The sequence below is a fragment of the Colossoma macropomum genome, unplaced genomic scaffold, assembly GCF_904425465.1.
Source record: "Colossoma macropomum unplaced genomic scaffold, Colossoma_macropomum, whole genome shotgun sequence".
NCBI lineage: Eukaryota > Metazoa > Chordata > Actinopteri > Characiformes > Serrasalmidae > Colossoma > Colossoma macropomum.
This window is the reverse complement of record NW_023494808.1, coordinates 16,276,612-16,300,951: the sequence shown is the minus strand read 5'-3', so window position 1 is coordinate 16,300,951 and position 24,340 is coordinate 16,276,612. Positions and strand designations below refer to the sequence as shown.

The 24,340-nt window shown below is 38.7% G+C and overlaps 1 protein-coding gene across 1 annotated transcript; it reads right to left on the bottom strand.

Annotated features, from left to right (window-relative positions):
• Nucleotides 1–1,754: 1,754 nt before the first annotated feature.
• LOC118797897 (sodium- and chloride-dependent GABA transporter 2-like) lies at nucleotides 1,755–24,081 on the bottom strand. The gene is made up of 15 exons (XM_036557194.1): nucleotides 23,983–24,081; nucleotides 23,633–23,886; nucleotides 22,019–22,153; nucleotides 17,826–17,966; nucleotides 17,088–17,166; nucleotides 16,855–16,987; nucleotides 14,292–14,426; nucleotides 11,809–11,912; nucleotides 9,592–9,716; nucleotides 9,049–9,161; nucleotides 8,106–8,243; nucleotides 6,998–7,100; nucleotides 3,344–3,444; nucleotides 3,072–3,242; nucleotides 1,755–2,325 (listed from the first exon to the last, which is right to left on the bottom strand). Exons 2-15 carry the CDS (start codon nucleotides 23,868–23,870, stop codon nucleotides 2,200–2,202), a joined length of 1,842 nt encoding a protein of 613 aa, XP_036413087.1. The 5' UTR covers nucleotides 23,871–23,886; nucleotides 23,983–24,081; the 3' UTR covers nucleotides 1,755–2,199.
• Between the last annotated feature and the right edge of the window lie 259 nt (nucleotides 24,082–24,340).

Sequence of the window (24,340 nt, the reverse complement as noted above, 5' to 3'; positions counted from 1 at the left end):
TAACTGAAGTCGTCATGGTGACTAAACAGATAAGATTTCAGAGTTAAGACATTTCTGTAATACGGCCCCAGGATCATATCTTTGAATGGGGAAAGACCCATAAACTAAAAGCCACATTCATGTTTCAAATCATATTTTAAATCACTATTTGAAATCACTGGTAAAATCTATAAAAAACCCACATGAATAATTTGCTCTGGCTGCTGTGTGTGCACAATATATCTCCACAATGACAAATGTTTTTTCCTGCTTGCGGCTTTATCTGCAAGCCAATTGGCTCTTTTTCTTGAAGAACAGGATTTTCCTTGGAAACAGATGCATGCTGTGTGTTATGAGCGTTCCCATTCACTTTGCAACCAGTGAACTGTCTCTTCCTCCTTTATTATGCCTGTGGCTGAACTGTGGCTATTGTTGTTGCTAAATTATACCTGAAGCCATTAACTATTGCAAAGTTCTTGATTTTCATATCTTTCTGTAGCTAAGTGGTGCGCTACACCTGACCCACCCCTGACTGTAGTCTCAGGAACCAAAACGAAACCTTTTGTTCTTTTATTTCTTCAAACTAAACCTGCTTTTTTGTTTGTTCCACATGGGGAGCAACCGTACACACTACTCAAACCACACTGCACTAATTCCCACCAACAAATCAAAGTAAACCTCATGTCATGTTACTTTAAAGACTTGTTTATTACAATCTTTAATGGCATTGGAAGTAAATAGGAAAATTAGAATACAAACATTTATGAATATTACCCACATCTTTATCATGTAAACAGAAACTCCTTATGCCAGTTCAACTGTTTTTCAGAGGTACTTCACAGAGTTTTTTTAAGCACCAGTGGCTATTTTGACATCGGGTCTGCTGTTGACTCTGTGTTAATTACAAGGCTACCTGCTTTGAAACATAATGTCAGTGTTATTTGTACTTTATTAAGCTCACAAAGGCCCAGGCATGTGCTTGATCCACATATGGAGTATGTAATTTTCTGATGCATGCCCAAGAAAATCTCTTTTTAGTCATGTAAAGCATATGAGGCTTTGAACGCCCATGAGGCATACAACTTTCCAAAGCTGTGGAACAGAGGAAAACAGCAATGGAGATAACAGAAGGAAAAAGGGAATGTAAACCCAGCTTAGCCCAGTGTTCTTCAAAGCAGACTGTAGTCGATACAGACAATTAAAATTTTTGGGTTTTTTGATTTTCCAATTTGAATTTCCAATTTCGGTAGACCATTCAAAACATATAAGTGAAAGGCCTATAAGAGAAGGCCTGTTCCAGTGCCCCTATGCACAAAGCAGCATCCATGGTTTGACATGTGGAGGAACTCCAGTGGTCTGCACAAAGCCCTGACTTTAACCCCACTGTACACCTTTGGACTGAATTGAAATATTGATTGCAAACCAGGCCTTCTCGTCCAACATCAGTGCCTGACATGTCAACTGCTCTTTTGATTGACACACCAGCTCATTTATGACAGTTAGGTGTCCACATACCTTTCACCATACACTGTGTACGTGTATGTGTATGTACACACACACACACACACAGAGTCATATACAAAAGACTGAGCACCCATGTTCTGAGTGAAAATAAGTTAACATCCTGTACAGAGAACACACTTCTGCACATTTCAACATTTTTTGAATTTGACATTTTGTGGCCTGTGCAAAAGTTATGGCACAGTTTATATTTTATGTTTTATATATATATATATATATATATATATATATATATATGTATATAATCAAATTACATGTTTTCTTGATTTTCTAAGTGTGTGTGTAGCACTAAATCTCTGTAACTGGTAAAAAAAATATAACATTATAGAAATATAAAACAGCTTTCCCTGTATAAAAACACAATTTTACTGAATGAGGCTTTGAAATTCCAAGTTCTCACTATTACAGTAACTACAGCCTACTGTTAGAATTTCTCTTTGTTCTTGACAAATGAAGTGAAAACAAACTGAATCTTTGTCAGAATCTCAAGACAGTTACTCTCAACAATAACACTCTCAGTAAAGATCTCTCCACTTGCACAGATAAATTAATGCAGCCATCAAAATCAGTATTTTTAGTAACATATTCTTGCCTATTAACTTTGACAACTGACCTTCCTGCTTTAAGACTGACCCTAGAAGTACAGTGAGACTCAATTAAATTGTAGTTAAGTTTTCAGACTTGGCTGAGTTTGGCCAGCTACAAAACATTCAACGCAGCCTCTCTGGGTGTTGTTGTGGAGTCAAAGGTCAACTGCATGCCATCACTGGAGTTTTTCTGGGCCTCGGGTGATCGCTCCACTGGACGACACAGTACACGCAGACGCTGTGAAATTAGGAAAAGAGGCACAGCTCGTTAGTCTGATCTAGATGTGAGGATGATGTTGAATCAGGGTTGTCAAAGTCAGATCTTGGTACTGCAGAGTTTAGTGGTTAGAGATAATCAGACTGACAACTTTCTTCCTACCCCAAATGAAGTTGGCTAAGACATGTTTGGTGTATGAAGTTTGGTTCTTTAGTTTTGCACTTGAGCTACGAGGGTAATGTAGCTAACAAGTAAAAGAAGCGTATACCCACCAATTAACATTGTGCCCAACAATGCATGTGAAACAAAATCACACACTTGCCACATATCAAGTCTCAAACCTATGTGTTTTTTGTCATTTTATGACATACTGTTAATTATAAAAAATACAAAAGTACACTGCATAGCTAAATCCAGTAGTAGCAGCAATCTTGAAGCTTACATTTATCAGAACTAATTTCTACTGTCAGAATGTTGACATGAAATTGAGCTTAATATTCAGTACAGTTTGAATGTGTGCAAATTGAACTTCAGTGTTTTTCACTTTTTTGTAGCCCAATTTTCTCACCAATTTTGAAACCACTAGCTTTAGAAGCCACTGACTAGTTCCAACCACTATCTAGGTCTTTCTCTATTACATGATGCTACCAACCTAAAAGAGGTAGAAAACAACATTATTGTACAGTTCAATGTACCTGGAGGAGAACCAACTATCTCCATTTCAGACTTTTTAGAGAAACTGTAGAGTTGTTTGAGGTATTACCAACCTGGATGAAGGTTCCATGAGTGTTGATCAAGGCATAAATGGTCCACAGTGGCAGGAGAGACACGGATGACAACGCCAGCAGCCAGCCCAGAGCTGTAGCCCAAGCTGGAGCCACCACACCCTTCCCCAGCTTTAAAGGTGACCAACTCACCAACGAGAACACAAATGTCCCCTGAGGAACCAGAAACGAAAACAACCATTCATGAGTTACAGGATCTCCGTCAAAAGATCTGAGACAACCTGGAGATGATGCAGAGAATCAATTGCACCTACTGTGCACACAGCTGGGGTGAGGTAGCGCCAGCACAGCTTGAAGGTGGAAGGTGGCGGGTAACCGATCATGCTTTTGATGTTGTTGCTAAACCGGTCTGGCCCTGGAAAAAAGGAAAGTCTGTGAAAAGCAGTAACCAGGGCGGATTTCTAAAAAAAAGGCAACCATTGACTGTAATGACATTTGATAACATAGCACTTTTAAAGTGTACTTAATGTTTAACACAACAAGTAAGATAAGAAATAATAAGAAACTTTGGCTACACTTCATTTTGAAGGTCAAAAGTAGGCACTCATCTTGTGTTTGCATTCATCTGCATACACTATATGGACAAAAGTACTGGGACACCTACACATTACAGCTACAGGAGCTTTTATTCTAAATCCAAAGACATTAATATGGTGTTGGTCCCCACTTTGCAGTTATAACAGCTTCCTCTCTTCTGGGAAGCTCTCTACAGATTTCAGAGTGTGTCTGTGGGAATTTTCTCCCATTCATCCAGAAGAGCATATGTGAGGTCAGACACTGATGTTGGATGAGAGAGCCTGGCTCGCAATCTTCATTCTAGTTAATCCCAAAGGTGTTTGATGGGGTTGAGGTCAGGGCTCTGTAAGGGCCAGTGAAATTCTTCCATACCAAATTCACCCAGCCATGCCTTTATGGACCTTGCTTTGTGCACTGGGTCACAGTCATGCTGGAACAAAAAAGGGCCCCAAACTGTTGGAAGTTGGAAGCATACAATTGTCCAAAATGTCTTGGTATGCTGAAGCATTAAGATTTCCCTTCATTGGAGCTAAGAGGCCTAGGCCAGTCCCTGAAAAACAACCCTATAGCATCATCCCTCCTCCACCAAACTTTACACATTGGGCAATGCAGTCAGGCAGGTAATGTTCTCCTTCAGACTGCCAGTTTCCACTGCACTGTGTCCAGTGGTGTCGTGCTTTACACCACTCCTCCCAATGCTTGCCATTTTGCAATTTGATCTTAGGCTTGTGTGCAGCTGCTCGGCCATGGAAACCCATTTCATGAAACTGCTAATGTGCAGTTCTTTTGCTGATGTTGCTTCCAGAGGCAATTTGGAACTCTTTAGTGAGTGATTCAACAGAGGATAGGCACCGTGCACTTCCAGCGCTTGGCAGTCCCACTCTGAGTTTGTGTGGTCTACCATTTCATGGCTAAGCTTTTGTTGCTTTTAGATGCTTCCATTTCACAAGAATAGCACTTACAGTTGACAGGGGCAGATCTAGCAGGACATACATTTCACAAACTCACGAGTGGCAGAGGTGGCATCCTATTTAGTGCCACATTTAAAGTCATTGAGCTCATCAGTACGACTCATTCTACTGCCGATGTTTGTCTATTGAGACTGCATTGCTATGTGCTTGATTTTATACACCTGTTAGCAGTGGGTGTGACTGAAACACCTGAACTCAATAGTTAGGACAGGTGACCCAATACTTTTGTCTATATAGTGTATCTATTAGTGACGAACCATGACTTTTAAGGGTAGGCCTTCAGTTTGGGCCAGAAATGTCAAAAAAGAAAAACAAAAAAACAAACAACTTCTGTTAGTGCCTCAACAGGATTTCTAGTAGTATTTGCAATTATTTTTTAGCCGTTGTAGATTTTCCAATGGACTTTACTTAAGAATTTATCTCTTACCTCACCAAAACTAAACAATGACATAACAGTATTACTATAATACTTGAAGAGGTTAAAAACAGCAAGCATGATGATTCTATTAAATATAAATGAACTAAAAATGACAGACGTTTTTTATATTTTCTTGGAATCTTTAGGTCTTCTCCGAAGGCCTAGAAAGCCCTGAAGGTTCCCCACTAATTAGATTCAATTAAACCACTGCCTAATCCTCTAATCCTAACCTTAACCTCAGCTAAACACCTAAACTGAACCCTAAGACTCGCTTTACAACATGAAACTTTCAAGCAACTAGTTGCAATATGTTGTGAGCCTGCAACAGTTGACAGCTATACAAAGCAATTAATAAATAATTTACACGCAAAAAAGTTACACGCAGCATTCAGTTACTCCACTAGGTTGTCAAATTAGCAGCTTGTGTTTTTAATACACTGAATTGTTCTCATTAAATAGTCATCTACGAGGTGTAATTTCTATATTTTTTTCATCTTTGTACATTTTTTCCTGCTGTCATTAGCGTTCTCTTTTCTATATTTATATATCTGTCGCTTATACATCTATTTAGGATTCTTTACTATATATTTGAGTTTTTTTATCTGTTTCATCTGTTGTCAAGAAAGAAAAAAATTAATCTAGCTATGTGGATCTTGATAAAGAAAAACAAATGTTGGCGCATGCAGCTGTATAAACAGTTGTTAGCATTAGCTGGCTAGTTAGTCTGATTTGTTGTTTCATTAAACTTTTTCCACACAGTTGAGATGGTTGTAGCTGTTGCAGCAGAAATGAGTTGCAGAATGCCTTACATTGTGCAACTTAAGTGCAACTTAGTTTCCTTTTAGTTTCAAGCAGCTATAGTTGCATGAAAGTTTCACTGTGTAAAGCTGTCAAACAGGGGTTCTGATCCCAATGCTAATGCTGCTGATAAACTGTCATCACTCGTTTTTAGTCAAAGTGTGACCTAAACTTTTATAGTCTTTAGAGTGTCTTCAGAGTGTTTCCTAAGAGTCTTTGTATGCTTCAAAGATAGTAAGGGAACCAGACACATACTTTAAGAACACATTATTATGATGATGCAAGAATCATTTGATGTCCTGTAACTAAATGGCAGCGGAGACTGCATTTCTCAATGAGGGTCAGCAGAGTCCTGTGACATGATGATTCAGCAGGGCCTCAGACTGAAGTATTCCTTTGCTTCAGGGAACTATAAAACGGCTGTAATACTTCTGCTTGAGAGGCCACTGGTCCTGTGGTTTAACTGCCTAGATAACAGTCTCCCACATTTAACAAAGGACCACCAGAAAAGCACCAGGACCACCATACTTCAAGTTATTTAGTACAGTCAATAGGCAGTTAATAGGCTCAGAAACATTAACATGACATTTCCCACTAGTATTGCATTCCATATATTATGTTTTATTATTTTTCCATATGTTAAATTCAGCAAAGAAACAGTAATTGCACATTAAAATGTGCAGACATGTGTTCTCTGTAGAGGATGTGTTACGAGGATGTGATAGGACTGTCCATCTTCATAGAAAACAATGTAACATACAATGCCAGAAACCACATAATAAATTACTTGTTACATTTATTGTGTGGTTTAGACATGCAGTTTGCATAATGCTGACTGGTGAATTTAAGCTTTCATTGGCCTCGTATCTCTAGTGCAAAATTGGAAAATTGGACACCCCAACATCTCTCAGCTGATCGACTATATTTACATTACTATTGCCTTAAGGTCATAAGCGCATGGTAAGTCCTCTTAGAATGACAGACTGGTTTAGTAGGTGCTGAGAAAAGATTTTTTGGCACTGTTAACATAATTCACATGGTAATAACTTGAGTAACTGTGTCACGTTAACATGATATAAGAAATCATCATTATTCAGGTTCATATGGAGAGATTTAAAGTACTGTGTGGTGTTCTCTCTTTTAGGAATACTGCTGAATATGAGGTCATGTGAGTAAGTGAGTGCATGTGCGTGCCGTTTTCTTACCATAGACCCATCCTATGGCCACAGACTGGAAGATGGAAAGCAGCAGCAGGCTGGCTCCACTGCAGGAGAAGTGATCGTAGATTTGGAACACGTAGAGGCCTCTCTGCAGAGAGAGAGAGAGAGAGAGAGAGAGAGAAAGAGAGAGAGAGACACGGTAAATCTTCATTAACTCACAAATCCCCCTGTCTGGGCTTCACCCCGTCTCAGTGATATACAGCACGAGAAGCTGGATGAAAGAAAAAAAGAGAGGAGTTTTGGATGAAATGAAGGAGAAAGTTGCAGACAAAGGGCAGAATATCCCACTGAGACAGAGAAAGAAAGAGAGAGAGAGAGCGACATGGCAAGTGAGATGGAAAGACAGACAGAAAATGATGTAGAACCGCTTCAGTTCATTCAACTCGCTTCATTACCCTGCATGATTTAAGTATTATTTTCATAGTTGTTACAGAATAATTTATAATAGAAACTATACGACCTCAGACTGATTCAGTTCTAATTCTTTCACCAAGTAATTCAGTGAATCATGTCTTAAGTTTCACCACAATCCGATTTGATTCCATTTGAGTATTTTGATACAATTCAGGATTATTTTTATGAAAAAACATACGCAAATACGGAAATGTTTAAAGTACATACGCAAATGTTATGTAATGTATTGCACTCTTATGATGAATTACTGCATAATAAATTTGCAAGAATTTTATGTTAATGTAATACCATGAGCTTAAAACTTGTGGCAACATTTTAGTATAGGGGTGCATTATAATGCCTTTGTAACATGCTTATTAAGCTTTATCAAGCCAGTCACTGGTAAATAACTGCCTGCCTATTACTACTTTAAGGGTGAATTAAGTATTTTACTTCAATTAAACATTTAAGTGTAAATCATTATGCCCTTTATTAAATTTTATGTATCCAATAAGTGCATATTAATAAGGCCTCTGGAATGCTTAACTCACCCAAACTACAGCCTAATAAAGTGGCAATAAGCAGCCAGTTAATTTCCAGCTACTAGCTTAATAGGAGCATTACAGAAGCATTGTAATGTCCCTCTATACCCAATTTTCTTGGCTCTGGCAACCAAATGCATTTTGTGCATGGCACTCACCGGTGTGACCATGACCAGTCCAACCATGAAGCAGATTCCACACACCAGCAACAGCAGCAGTTCACGCCTCCGACCCCTACGGATGACTGCTGGGTACAGGTCAGTCAAAGAGGTCATTAGAGCCTCCAGACTGACAAACTGAACACGTACCAAAGGGGTAGAGGAGATGTTGTTATTCATCATTACAATACTACAGTGTGAAGAAGTATATGAAGAAGTTTGCTAATAGTACTGATATTCAGGAAAGGAGACTTGCTTTCAGTTTTTCAAAGAAACCGGTGATATTTGTCCACATTTCCAAAGTTCAGTCTTAGAAGTTTGTTGCAATGTTGCTTCTCACAATCCAAGTATTGCCAAACACATTGTGTTGATGTTGAGGTCTGGACTCTGGGGTGGTCAGTCCACTGTTCTGAAAACACTAGCAGCTTCTTTGTTTGATCTAAACTGTTTTGTCTATTTCATTTTCTCAGTAAGGGCTTCCTGACAGCTACACATCCTTTCAGACTCTTAGTATTGAGCTATCTTCTCACAGTGGAAGAGCAGACCTGTGGAGTTTTTCAGAAATGAAGCAATAGTGGAGCTTGATTTTCTCCTCCCTCTCAAAGATGTAAGCTTTAAGCACTATTTTTCTGACTGTGAAAGTTTTGGTGGTCTACCAGGTCTTGCATGGTTGTGAGTCCCATGTTCCTGTATTTTTTAAATAATTTTTTTAAGTCCAGTTTTGGAAACTCCAGTTTTTCACTAATTCTCATTTAAATTTCTAATTCCTTATGCTGGTAGCTGATCTCCTCAGAAAGATCTCCAGAGAAATTAATAACTTGTACTTCATGTCCATTTGACTAGAAATTAATTGAAATAAATGAATGTAGGGTGGTTTTTGACTTTTGCACAATTCTGTAGTTGCATATGTGTGTGTGAGTGTGTTTCTGTGTGTCTGTATCACCTGTGTGTCCAACCCCAGCATGATGATCATAAGGAAGAAGCACACAGCCCACAGCTGGGGGAGGGGCATCATGGACACTGCGCGTGGAAAGGCTATGAAGGCTAGGCCAGGCCCTAAAAAGACAGAACATCCATCAGCATTGGTTAACTGTTCTCTTAAAGTTTGATGAAATATCAAATTTACAGTTTTCCCCTTACTCCAGATGTAGTTGGCTAAGAATATTTGGTGTATGAATGTTTCTTCTTTAGTTTTGCACTGGAACTGTAAGGCTAATGTAACTATCAAGCAATGGAAGCTTATAGCCACCAGTTAGCATGGAAACTGCATGCCTAAAACATTACACACATAACAATGTAAAAGTAATAAAAGTAAGTGAAGTAGTTTAATAACAGCAGCAGTAGTGCTTCCACATGTGCTGAAGCCTGAATTTTGACTACAATTGAGGTATGGTGGAGTCATGTCAATTAGATTTTTTGGGCAATCTACCATTTCAATGCTTTAACTACTCCAAACTCACAGAAATGAAGAAAGATCTACATTTACCTGATTGCACTACCTCGGAGATATGGACACCCTGTTCTTGTGCCATGAAGCCCAGCACTGCGAAAATGGCAAAGCCGGCTATAAAGCTGGTGCCACTGTTCAGCAGGCACAACAAGAAGGTGTCCCTGAATAAAACAGTCAAACAGTTAAAGCTCTACCTACAAGGAGTTTCCAGACAGTTCTCTAGACAGCAGCTTTAACTACTCAGAGGTACAATGTAAGGGTAAAAATGGATCCTTTTTGGGAAAAAAATTGGTGGTAAATAATTAAAAAAGTTGGAGAGGACTGAGGAAGGGCCGTAATGCTCCACTTGTTAAGTTAATTTAAAGTGAAACTTGAGCATTTCTGTATCTACACAGCTTAAAGGTGGGGCTCATACTGTCTGGTTTGTATTTCATTCTTTGTGTCCTCAGTGTGAACTACAGTCACCAGCCATTTAATCAGAAACACCAACCTTGTACTTCTACACATAGGCCACTTTACTAGAAACACCAACCTTGTACTTCTACATACTGGTCACTTTATTAGAAACATCTACCTTATTCCCCTACACACTGGCCACTTTATCAGAAATATCAACTTTGCACTTCTACAAACTGGTCACTTTATCAGAAACACCTACTTTGTACTTCTACACACTGGTCACTATATTAGAAACACCCATCTTGCACTTCTACACACTGGTCACTTTATCAGAAACACCTACCTTGTACTACTACACACTGGCCACGTTATTAGAAACACCTATCTTGTACCTCTACACACTGGTCACTTTATTAGAAATGCCTACCTTGCACTTCCACTTACTGGTCATTTTATTATAAATGCCTACATTATACTTCTACTAGCTGGCCACTTCATTAGAAACACCTGCCTTATACTTCTACACACTGGTCACTATATTAGAAACACCCATCTTGCACTTCTACACACTGGTCACTTTATCAGAAACACCTACCTTGTACTACTACACACTGGCCACGTTATTAGAAACACCTATCTTGTACCTCTACACACTGGTCACTTTATTAGAAATGCCTACCTTGCACTTCCACTTACTGGTCATTTTATTATAAATGCCTACATTATACTTCTACTAGCTGGCCACTTCATTAGAAACACCTGCCTTATACTTCTACTTACTGCTCACTTTATTAGAAACACTTACTTTGCACTTCCACCCACTGGTCTTTTTTTTATAAATGCCTGCATCATACTTCTACTAGTTGGCCACTTTATCAGAAACAACTAACTTGTACTTCCACTCACTGGCCACCTTATTAGAAACACCTACTTTGCACTTTAACTGACTGGCCACTTTATTTGAAACACCTAATTTAAAATTTTCACTCACTGGTCATGTACCTTTTACATGTACTGTTGCAGACCCATTTGTTGTCATGTATGATATAATCACCCTCTACCTCTTTGCTCTTTGGTATGTTTCTGACCACAGGACCACTGTTGACCAGATATTGCTTGGGTGGACCATTGACTACTGTATCATGTAAATTCAAAGCACCATTTTTTCAGTTTAGGTTTAGAGTGCCCCCCCCCCATCCAAAATATCCTTGTCGTGGTTAGAAAGATAAAGGAACTCAACCTGTACTTCAACAGATGGGCCTCAGTCTCTTACTGTACACCAGCAAAGTGGACCTGCATGGTAGGTGTTTCCAGTGAAGTGGCCAATGATTGTATGTGACATTATTTATCAAAAGAACTTACTAATAATTATCTGTTTAAATAACAGCATTGGAATAGCTACTTCCTGGCAGTAGTTCACTGGTTTCTAGCAAATGTCTGCTCTTATGGCACAAATTAGCAGTACACAATCAAATGAGGTTACATATAGAAATCCCAAAACATCACAGCTGCCCTGGATTAATGTAAGTGTACTAAAAGAGCCTGAAAAACATACACTTTTTACATTTTACATACATTTTAGTAGGTGTGTTGTTATTACAAATCCTCTACGGTTCCAAAAACTAACTGATTCCATGATTGGGCCCTCAAAGTTGAACTTCAGAAGTCTTACATTAAAAAGAAATAAATAAAGGGGGGAACGCCTGAGAACTTTCCCATGTCTCACACAAAACAAAACAAAACACAAGTTAAACAATCTGCTGTGAGAAAGTGAGACGGATCTCCACAGTTGTTGATCTTAGCATGCTGATGTGTGTTTTGCTGAAGGGCCTTTGTTAGGGTTGCGCACTGTACCTGTAGCAGTCATTGTTGAATTTATTGTAGCTGCCTAGAGCAGTGAGGCTGCCTAAACAGATACCATAAGAGAAGAAGATTTGGGTTCCTGCGTCCATCCACACCTTTACAGCCGGAGAGAGCAAAAGAGAGAAGGTCATGACCTATGGGCTGGTCCTACACAAACCGTCCTGTGTTGTAGTAACTGAGCCAGGAACATCTGTTTTCAGTGACTTGTAAGTGGGCTAAGTTTGGGCTCGGCCCAAAATGTCGAGTTTATAGTGTGATGACATACGTTTGCACCAATGCTGAGGATGTTTACAAAAACTACCCACACTTGTTTTTTGAAAGACTTTGCTTAGTCTGAATGAATTGCCTAAACTTCCTTTCTCTGATCTCCTTATAGTGAAGTAAAATCCCTGCTGTCATGATATTTCTATTCATTTATAGCATCAAAGTGATACTAAAGTAGCAAGAAAAAGTATGTGAACCCTTTATAGGAATTACCTGCATTTATGTACAAATTTGGTCTGATCTTTACTTAAGCCACAATAAAGAACACAATCTGTTTAAAATAATATCACTGTTAATAACTAATACATAATATATTATTCTTGCCCATATTGAATATGTTGTTCAAACATTTGCAGTGTAGGTTGGAAAGAGTATGTGAACTCTGGGCTAATGACTTCAACAAAAGCTAACTGGAGTCAGAAGTTAGCAAACCTGGAGTCCAATCAGTGAAGTGAGATTACAGGAGTGGGTTAGTGCTACGTCGACTTATAAAAATTACTCAAATATTTAGAGTTTGCTATTCACAAGAAGCGTTTAAATTTAGTAAATTTTACAAAATAATTTCAAAGAGTTTAGGTATTCATCAGTCTATATTTATTTAGATAAACAATATATAAATTGAGATGATCTAGTGCTGTGTCTACTTGGCCTGGACAGCTTGCAATCACTGAGGGAAAACAGAATTATTAAGTTTATCAAGATGCGACAGGATCATTTCATGGTGGCTGTCTGAAGCTGGTTAATGCAGCAGGACAATGACCCTAAACATGAAAGTAAATCTACTCCAGAAAGGCTTCAAAAAATAAAACCCACATTTGTAGTGGCCATTCAGAGCCTGGACCTCAACCCAACACAGATGCTGTGGAATGACCTAAATAATCATTCACACCAGATATCTGAAGAATATGGCTGAGCTGAAACAATTCAGTAAAGAAGACTGGTCCAGTAATTCTCTTGAACATTGTGCAGGTCTGAGCTGCAGCTACCTGAAGCTCTTGCTTGAGGTTATTGCTGCCAAAAGAAGTTTGACCAGTCATTAAATCCAAGGGTTCACTTACTTTTTTTCACCTGCACTGTGAATGTTTACTTGTTGTGCATAATAAAGACGCTGCAAGATTACAATTGTTTTTGTGTGATTAGCTTTAGCACATTGTGTTTGTCTATACCTATCACTTAGGTGAAGAACAGATCACACTTTATGACCAATTAATGCAGAAAACTAGGCATTTCCAAAGAGTTCACATACTTTTTCTTGCCACTGTACTTTATCCACTGTGAGGAGAATTCCACATTACTGTACAAAGGTCAGAGACCCCTTCTTTCATTTATGCAATTTCTAATCAAAATGGCCACTGAAATTTCTGCATAGTTCAATGGTTAAGATGTAAACAAAGTCCTTTAGAGTGGTTTGATGTGAAATGGTTTATGTAGAAAAACTTACCAACAATTTTCTTTACAGTAGTGCTGATAGGAACCTGGGGTCATGTCTACAGTGCAAATATAGGTACTTTATTTACTATCCAAAATGACCAGTAAAGCTATACATGTCTTCTGAGATCTGGTAAGATAGTGTTAAATCTGAAAAAAATGCTTTCTACAAAGTGAAAAAAAGTGAAAGCAAGACTCCACAAAAAGAATGGAAGGTGTAATAAAGTCAAATGTTGGACACACTAAAAGCTAAAAAAAAAAACAACCTAATAATGTATTTTGCTGTTGAGGCTTCTGTGTAACTTTCTGCTTACTATACATTTTCTGCTTTTTTTCTTGATGCTGAAAAATTAATAATTTAATAACCATTTTGATTGAAAGGGTGGTCTTTGACTTTTGCACAGTACTGTAGCTCCAAGAATCTTCAGATAAAAATGAAATAAATTAATGGCTGACTAAATAAATAAATAAATAAAACACTAGAAAACCTGAATCCTTGACTGTTGGCTGAACATATGAAACCTAGAAGAAATATAGCTGAGGTATTTTTTCATAAATCAAAGTGATTGATTCCTAAAGCTTCTTGTCCTTGGTGAACTGTATTTATGGTGATGGGACACAAGCTAACTTATCACCGCTGTTCTAAGAAAGTGTCCGTGGCCCACCTCAAAAATGGTAACTTTGTAGAAGTAGGAACATTCTTAACATCTGTTAGTGTAGCCGAAAAACTAATAAAAAGACGAGGATTATGATGTGCGGATGTTTGAGTCATGCTGTGTTACCTGAGGGTCAGCAAGACGTGTGTGGTTAGGTTTGAGGTAGTAGATGATGCCCTCTACAGCGCCGGGCAGGGTCACACCACGGACCAGCAGAACCAGCAGCATGGCATACGGGAAGGTGGCTGTGACGTACACGACCTGAACACAAAACAGATGCAACACACACAGACAGAGAGACACAAACACAACATCTACTTTATTGTGATGCATGCTGACTGTTCCTGCTGTGTGACCTGAAGCAATTGAATGGATGTATGTGACTATATATGGATGCTGTCTGTCAGGTAAAGGGGGGCTAACAAATTATCCAGAGAAACAGATTGTAGAACTAGAAAGTACAGTTATTGTTCCAGCAGCATTCAAGGCTGCCAGGGTGGTTCCCATCCTGAAGAAGCCCATGCTTGATAGCTCTGATGTCAGCAGCTGCAGACCAGTATCGCTTCTTCCTTTCCTCTCAAAAATTCTTGACTGTGCAGTCTATAATCAATTACTCTTTCTCACTCAGAACCAACTCCAGGACCACAACCAGCCTGGCTTCAAATCGGCACACTCAACAGAGGCCCTCATAGCAGTGACTGAGAAGCTCCAGGCAGCAAAATCAGCCAAACTGTTCTGATTCTTCTTGACTTCTCAGCAGCCTTTAACACAGTCAACCACAACGACAAGAACCTTGGAATCACTGGCTCTGCATGGAAGTGGTTTGAGTCCTATCTGTGCTCTTATCAGGTAACATGGAGAGGGTCCACACCTGCTCTCTGCAAGCTCTTCACCGGTGTCCCACAAGGCCTGGTGCTAAGACCACTTCTCTTTTCACTCTAATGTAATGTCCTCTCATGGCCCAACTAACGCTTTCCTTCCCACCTTCTGACACTGGTTTCCTGTCACATTTCAGCATGTCTAACTGGCATCTCACCACCAGAAGCTCAATCCTAGAGAGACTAAGCTGCTATTCATCACTGGGACTACAGGTCCTCACCATGATCTTGCTATCTCATTCAAGAACACCCTGGTCATTCAGGTTTCTCCTGTAGAACATTCGGAGAATTCAACCCTTTCTCTCTCAGGTGCTAGTTCAGTCTCTTGTCATCTGAAGGCTTGACTACTGCAACTCGCTCTTGGCTGGTCTTCCTATGTGGGCCATCAGGTCCTTGTAGCTTAAAACTCTGATGCTTGCCTACAAAGCCAAAAATGGACCAGCCCCACCCTACCTTAAGACAATGGTCAAAATGTAATCTGTACCTTGAGCCCTTCAAACATCAAGTACAACTTGGCCTGATCTGCCATCCTTCAACATGCATGGAAGACAAGCATCATGACTTTTCTCTGTCGTGGCTCCCAGATGGTGGAGCGAACTTCCACTGGCTGTCCGAACAGCAGACTCTCTTATGGTTTTCAAACTCAGACAGAAGACCCATCTCTTTTGTACAGCACTTATATGAGCACTAACCTAGATAAATGAAATGTATTTTATTGCACTTATGTTTAATGCATTTTGTATCTTTCTAGGTATCAGCTCTGGCTTTTGTGTCTGGCAGTGTCTGAGGTCAGGGGTAGTTTGGACCCTAACCTATTTGTACTCACTAGGATACATTCTCTGAGTGGACAAAAAAAGCACTTTTGTAAATCAAGAGTGTCTGCTAAATGCTGTAAGTGTAAATGGTGTAAATGTATACGAAAGTTTTGGGCAATTGGGCACAAGAAGTTTGTATAATCACCATAGAAAAGAATTGCCAATAGAATGGGATGCTCTGGAGCAGCCACAAGTCACCATGCTCAGTGCCAAGCATTGGCTATAAAGGTATAAAGCCACCCAGCATTCAGCTTGTGTTTCTTGAAGTAGTTCATGGTGGATTTTGAGGTATGTTTTGGATCTTTGTCCTGTTGTTGAAGCCAGCCTCTTTTCAGCTTTAGCTTCTTAACTGACTGTCACATTTGCTTCCAGAATTTGCTTTTATTTACTAAAATCCATTGTGCCACTGGTTACCACACATCCCCATAGCATAAGAAATCCATCCTCATGCTTAACAGTTGACAAGCTGTTCTTTTCATCAAATGCTCCTCCTGTTTTCCAAACACACCATAGGTGTGGCCAAAGAATTCCAATTTTACTTCATCAGTTCACAGCAACTTTTGGTGGTGTTGTCTTTCATAGTTCAGATATTGACTTTTGTGATGAGGTGTCAGGAAAGGTTCTCTTCTAATGACTCTTCCATGCAGATCATGTTTGTGCAAGCAATGCACAGAAGAACAGTGCACCACCACTTCTGTGTCTGTGTTCTTGGTCTTCCAGGTCTTGCCTTGACTTCCATGTAACTGTGCACTAACATCAACAAAATATGTCATTTGGCCAGGGGTGCCCACACTTTGCATACAACTATTTGGTAAATGGCCTTGATAAAATGGACAATGAGTGAAGATACAAGGTGTACAATAAAGTGTCCAGATAGTTTCTAGAAAAAGCTGTTACTGAAAAAGGAAACATGCAAATTTGTATTAAAGCATTTGAAAAGCTACATGTCTGTAGACTTTTGATGTCGAGGGAACGTGTATGTTTCTTCTCATTCACCTTGCCTGTGGATTTGACCCCCTTCCACACACAGAAGTAGCAGACCACCCAGACCGCCAGCAGACATAGAGCCAGTCTCCAGTTTACAGAGCCCAACTCTCCGACTCCATCAGACACATTCAATACCTCCCGCCTGGAGAATAACAATAGCACAATCTACCACACCATATCTGTAATCTGTACAATCATGCACTACAAACATACTGAAAGCTTCTACACTCTGCTGTACTCACTCCCAGAACTCCATAACAGGAGAGGTCGCATTCAGAGGAAGTCTGCTGATGTTCTCACCCTCAAACACTGCACAGGTCTCTGTAGTGGATAAAAATACATGAAAAATGTCCAACATGCTAGTTAGACATTATATAGATTTACTTTTTACACTAATATAAGGTATCACTCTAACAAAGAAGTTCAAAGCTCAACAGTGTCTCTGAAACAACCCCCTGAAAGTAAGTTCAGTATTACCTTAGTTTAGTTGTACGATACTCTGCTGCAGTTTTTTTAAATGACAGTTTTATTTTTCTATTTAAAGACATGAAGTTAAAACACAAGGTACACATATACACTTTTCCCTTGGAAAGTGAATGTAGTACCTTGAAAACTCATGTTACACAATTGGACCTTATGGCTAGCTTTATATGGTGAAACTTTTATGTAACTTTAGTTGCTTGAAACCTACATGAAACTTAATTGCAAAATCCTGCAACTTATTTGAAACTCAGCTGCAACAGCTGTAAGCATCTCACCTTGGGAAATAAGTTTCATGAAACTGCTAATCAATGTGCCACTAACACATCACCTGATTTCACTGGAACAACAGACAAGAAAATAAATGTTTTATTAGATTTTTGAAAAGTTATTGACTTGAGGTTGGTTGTTCTTCATTTCATCAGTTTCCTGAGCCATGACAACACACGTGAGTTGGGTGTGGCTGTGACTGATGGTCAGCTGATTGTCAGCTGTGTTACCTGTGTTCCAGGTGTTGTTGCAGTGGGCCCAAGGAAGTTCGGACTGGAAGCTGCAGCCCAGGTAGAAGAGAGCCCAGGCCAGAATGATGATGTAGTACACACATCCATGCAGGATCATCACCTGACTGGCATAGCCCAGACCTGCAACACCAGCCTTCATATCAGCTTATGACTGACTTATTATGATATTTTAAATAGGGAATTCCACATTTATACATAATTCAATCATTACAGTAATTTAGAATCATTTGAATATAAAATGGTTCACTGTACAGAAACTACAGTTTTCGTTACAGTGGTGGTGATGGGAACCAGAGGTCCCAATCTCTACAGTGCATGTTTAGCCATTGTATTTGTATCCACAATGAACACCGAACCAACATGTACCTTCTGAGTTTTTATATGTAATGGTAAATTACAGCGATAGTACCACTTCTGAAAAAATGTGTACTGTTTGGGGGCTACTTTCCCTTAAAGTGCCCTGCAAGAACCCCTTCATCATGAATAGCTTTTTGTAAAAATTGTTTTTGTCCAAAACCTAGAGTTGTTGCTAGTCCTAAACAACTTCCTTGCCACCCCAACCCAAATTAAACTGAATTTGGTTTTTAGGGTAACATTTTATTTGGATGGTCCATTGTGAACTAAAAAAAATCCCATTATTTTGGGATTTCATAAAATAAAAGTCTACTTTTAGAAGATGCTTCTTTTGTTTGATCTCTGCTCTAATACATTTTGTTGTAAGGACCTGGTTATAAAGTCAAATGAATTCAATACTGCTGCCAATCAGCATCAGAGCTGATGTTTTTAATCAATCTGGCCGATCGACAGTCACAGACATAAATGACATGTCTAAAGACAATTATTGGTGTATGGTTGGAGGGTAAATAAATAAATCTCATTTTAAAAAAGGCCAAAAAAAGACCCTAAATAACTTGGGAGCCTGGGACTCAGGCATTAAATCACTCCTGAATACATCTGTTTTATTTTTTGCCACTTTATTTACTCTACACACATTGTATCAGTTCCACATGTTTTTTGTTTTGATTTGCAGGGACATAGCGTACAACTTAGACTACACAATTTATGGAATTAAAACTTACTGTATTACAGACACATTTAAAACATTAAGCAAAAATAAGTTTTGACTTGCAAAAAGAAAACATTTGACATTAATCTCAACTGCTTTTTATGTTGAGGGAAGGCACTGTACGCTGACTTTATATATTCGAATGAAAATGTGTAGCATAATTTGTACAGTTCTTACAATATTAACGGGGTATACTGCTGAAATGCCCATCACAAACTCTCATTTATTTTAGGCCAACTTATGGACTTATCACTGCTGACATAATACTGCTCAGAACTATAATACTTCACACCTTCACTAATTACTCAGCTTTTCTTGAGTTGACTCTACTGAAGGACACTACAGGCATTGCTGGGGTTCAAATAATCTGGGGTGATGGCTCAGTCTGGAACACCTGGAGCACCTGAAGTTACACATATTTCATGTCTATAAATGTTTAATACCCTGTAGGAAATATGTGTTGCTTTAACTTCAAAAGATAAAATGGTCAGAAGTGGTGCAACTTTCTGATGATTCATCCCAACTTCAGGAGATTGTGAGTTTGAAGCCCAGAAAAGCCACACCTGACCATATCTGGAAGCCCAAGAGGAGAAAATGTCTGATGGAAAAAGTGATACATCAAATGCACTTGATTCAAGCTTTACATCATTTACACACCAGTTTGCTTGCAGTATATGCATCCTACTACTGGGATTGTGTATGGGCCCAGTGCGTTCCATAAACACACATAACAGTCCACTTTGGAGTCTTTAACAGCCCGGCTGCTCACCATATGGCCTGGACACCTTCAGCTCAACCAACAGATGCTATGATATAAATATTTTCTGTACTATACATGCTATTGAGATTGAAATTCAACTGTAACAGTTATGGATGACTGCATTTGAAAACTTCCTCTTCCAGAAATGACTGTTGCTTAGAGGTACTGTACATGTGTAATTCTTGCTTTTATTGCCCTAGTCTGGACTTGGGTGGTATTTGACCTCTCAGAGACTGGATATGCATGTTATATTAATTAATAACTTAATAGCTTGAAACCATGTAAAAGAAATCCTTTTATCCTTTTTCCAAGAGCAAATGTTCATAATGTTCTTATAAAACAAAACAACCAGTTGTTAAATTAAGCTGTTAATATTTATTGAAAGAAATATGCATTAAATGCATTAATAAAGATAATAATTACAGATATCATGGCATGTGTAATGAAAGAAGCCACAATACTAACAATCATACAGTGACACTTTATTTGAAAGCCCTTTGTTAAGGACCTTCGCTTTCAAAACACATACAAGCCCTATTTCCAAAAAAGTTGGAATGCTGCACAAAATGTGAATAAAAACAGAATGCAATGATGTACACATCATTTAAACTCTGTATTTAATTGAAAATAGTACAAAGAAAACTTTTCAAATAAGAAACTGTATTGTTTTGTGAAAAATATATGCCCATTTTGTATTTGATGCCAGCAATACATTTCAAAAAAGTTGAGACAGGGCATGTTTACCACTGTGTTGCATCACCTGTTTTTTAACACCACTCTGTAAGTGTTTGGGAACTGAGATGACCAATTGCTGTAGTTTTAAAATCATTAACGCTGAATGATATATAAAGGTTTTGGGGTAACACATGCTGCCACCCAGACAGCGTCTTTTTCAGGGAAATGTTTTCCCATTTATCTGCTCAACAGTTCAGGATCTCCTTTGTCATATTTTTCATTTCATAATGCCCCAAATGTTTTCAGAGGGTGGCAGTTCTGGACTACAGGCAGGCCAGTTTAGCACCAAGACTTTCTTACCACGGAGCTATGCTGTTGGTATATATGCGGAAAGTGATTTGACATTGTCCCACTGAAGTAAGCAAGGCCTTCCCTGAAGAAGACGTCATCTGAATGGCAGCATATGTTGCCCCAAAAACTGGATATTTTGTTCAGAATTAATGGTGCTTTCAAAGATGTGCAAGTCACCCATGCCATGTGCACTAATGCACCCCCATACCATCAAAGATGCTGACCTTTGAACTGTGCACTGATAACAAGCTGGAAGGTCTTTAGCACAAAGGATGCGATGTCCTAGATTTCCAAAAAGAATTTCAAATTTTGATTTGTTTACGATATATCAGATAATAACATCAGGAATTTGGGTGGTTTTCTAAGCTGAATTACTCACTGATGCTGACATCACAGCTCGATGACGACAGTCTGAGGTCTAGGTCTGAATAGTCTGATATGTGTATCAGGTCTGTAGCTTAAACCGTTCTGAAGTTATGAAGGCTAGAAGTTATCTACATCTTTGTGGGCTTCGGGTTCAAAGGTTTAAATTCTGAGTAAGTACTATATATTGATGATTATATTTTGAGTAAGTACTGTTGTATATACCTATTATTTTTCATGTAGCTACTAAGAATGTGCAAAGCATGCACCAGAAAATTACTTCTAAGTACTTCATATTTACCTTTTAAATTATGAGTAAGTACAGCTGTACATACCTGGTAGTTTTGTAATATAAATGACTATGTATGTGCAACGTATGTATCAAAAATATATATAGGTACCACATATTTTTCTATTAAATACCAGTTACTAACCGTATCGTAAAACAAAGTACTACAATTTTTTTATAACCATTTCCTAATCTGTGCAGATCCACAATCTTTTGTCTCATTTGAATTGACAACCCTTTGGTTTTGCCCATGTTGATGCATGAGAAAGGGATTTTACATGTGTGTGACCTCATGTTCACACCCCAGAGAAACAGGAAATGGTCATAGACATCAGTCCAAGTCCAGGAAACTGAGAGAAATAAAAAGAAAGATTTTTTTCCTCAAAGATGCAGATGTCTTTGGTGTTATTTACATTATTCTATAAGACTGCCAATCATTTTGCCTCAATTTTTTGATAAAAAAAATTGCTGTTTAGCTGTTTAGCATGAAGATGCATTTTGTTGAAGGGGCGCTATCGCCTCCACGTATGTGGCAGCGTTCACATGGCATGATTTCCATCATAGCTTAATGCATGGTTGCTGACGTAAAAGGCCCTGGATTCCTGTACATCAAGTTCCATAAAACCCTTGTTTCTGTAGGAATGCAGGTACACGTGAATGTGTTTTACCTCCAAACAGTGGACAGATGCTTCTCCAGGCACTGACTCCCCCTAGACTGGTGTACTGGCCCAGTGCTGTCTCCAAGAGGAACAGCGGGATCCCACAGAGCACCAAGAAGAGGAGATACGGGACAAAGAACACACCTATAGAAAAGACACATAGGAGAGAAAGCATACCACAATTACATTAAAACATCAAAATCAAGATATGTTTAATGGATAAATGCACAAATATAACTTTTAGCAGCTAATTCTTGTCTATATCTTATTATGCACAAATGTATACAAAAGCCTCCTCTAAATTAACACACTTAAATGTGGCATTTTTATGCAAATTTTGCTGCAAAACTATTTATTTGCTGAGCTTAACATGTTGGATAAAATAAAACATAAATAAAACTTGCCATAACTTTTGCACAGGCTACATGTTGTACATTTATTATTCAAATTCAGTAAATAAACAGTAACTGTGCTTTACAATGTGCAGAAATATGTCTGTATGTATTGAAGGTTGTCCACATAGACTTCATAACACATACATAAGCATTGAAGTACAGTGCTTGAGTATTTATGAACAACTTATTTGCATTGTTTTATACCAGACTCCAATTAACAAAAGTTCTGAAAAAATTCTGGTAAAAGTCCATTTTTAATGTGTCAATTTACAGTAAATTACTGGATTCTGAGTTGCATGGCTTTTACAGTTGTTATGTAAAAACACAGGAAACTATTGTATTTTAATTACAGCTTATTATCATACGTGTACAGAAAAATGCAGCTATATCGCTGTAATGTTGTCATCCAGGTGATTGTTAAATCACATAATGAAGTTGCTATTTTACTGTTATTTACTTTATGTCCTTGGTCACGTTAAACACAATCTATTGTGACATATCATTCAAAATACAAAATTCTTGTTTCTCTATAATTTCTGATTGAAGTATAGTGACTTTTGCGCCTCTAAATGCCATCTGATGTTTGAATGCGGCAGGGGAAAAGTTATAATAACCAAAAATACATTAGCATGTCAAAATATTGTAGTACTTAGGTTTTGACAAAATATGGTTATTAATCTCTATTTCAATTTTATTTTAATTTTAATTTGTATTTATTTGGCTTTTCTGAAAAACAGACAGATTCTGTTGACTTTGGAGTCTGACTTTTGGAATTCTATCATGATTCATTCAAATCCTGAAGATCAAAATCATGTCCCAGACACAATTGTTTCCTGTTACTCAGTACTTACATATGTCTTATGAAGTCCTAATGTAGGTAGCCATCAAATTAAGTGTAAATCCTTGACTAGAGGCCTGTGGTTCCATATACATATATTATCAATGTGAATCATATGCACTGCAAAATAACAATAATAAAACTGGACTTCTAAGAGTGAAAATCAACAAAAACAGATATTGTAAATAGGTTAGTGCACAAGTTAACACAAAAGTTTTAGTGGGAAAATGAATAAAAGAATGACTTCTACATTCGAGGCCTTTGACATGCATGCTCCATATTACAATACAACACTCTCCCCTATAGCTGCACTGTCCCACATTAAATAAACCCAGACACAGAATCTTTTAAAGCAAAGTTTGCTGAATGAAGCTTTTATCAGCCTCTCACCTCCTCCATTCTTGTAGCACAGATACGGAAAGCGCCAAACGTTACCCAGCCCAATGATCTGGCCAGCCACAGCCAGCAGGAATTCGGCTTTACTGGCCCATTGACCACGATCCTGAATCTTCTCTTCCCCCTCTGCAGTCCCATCTACAACTTTCTCTGCCAGGGTGCTATCTTTGAGCGCCTCTGCTTCCTGCAGCACGCTTGCCTGACACACCATGGCAGGCTCGGTCAGTGGCATACACACTCATACACACCTGCACACACAATGCAGACGGACAATGAAAGAGTGAAGCTCTGTAGCTGCCTAAACAGAAACTCCACGTCACTGGGAAGAGAACATGTCAACTTACATCACGCTGTACGTTCCTCTTACTTAAGGTTACTGTCTGTTGGGAGTGCTGTGAAAACTTATCTGAGCGGGCTACTTCTACAGCATGTGTTTATGGGTGTTATCTAATTCTGTCAGCCTTGGCAGGGGCTTAGACAGCTGTGACGGCAGGAGAGGGGGAGGGGTGACTGAAACAGCTCTCATTACACTAAAGAGCAGACTTGTCTCTGTGCAAATCCTTGAAAAATAACTTGCAGTCACTTTTACTTTGTCCTGGTTTACAGGACACAGACTTATAGGTTACATAAGGTGAAATGAGGCAGTGCAAAGGCCTCCGAGCCTTGCACTGCATAATGATACATGGCAATCACATGTTTTGC

What these genes read in the sequence shown, in the direction of transcription:
- LOC118797897 (XM_036557194.1), bottom strand. Translation starts at nt 23,870, where the DNA reads ATGCCACTGACCGAGCCTGCCATGGTGTGTCAGGCAAGCGTGCTGCAG. An exon ending in GGGTCAAATCCACAGGCAAG is followed by an intron (nt 14,427 to 16,854) that starts GTGAATGAGAAG and finishes TTTTGTGTTCAG; the next exon opens with GTCGTGTACGTCACAGCCAC. An exon ending in GGCCATAGGATGGGTCTATG is followed by an intron (nt 3,445 to 6,997) that starts GTAAGAAAACGG and finishes CCTTTTTTCCAG; the next exon opens with GGCCAGACCGGTTTAGCAAC.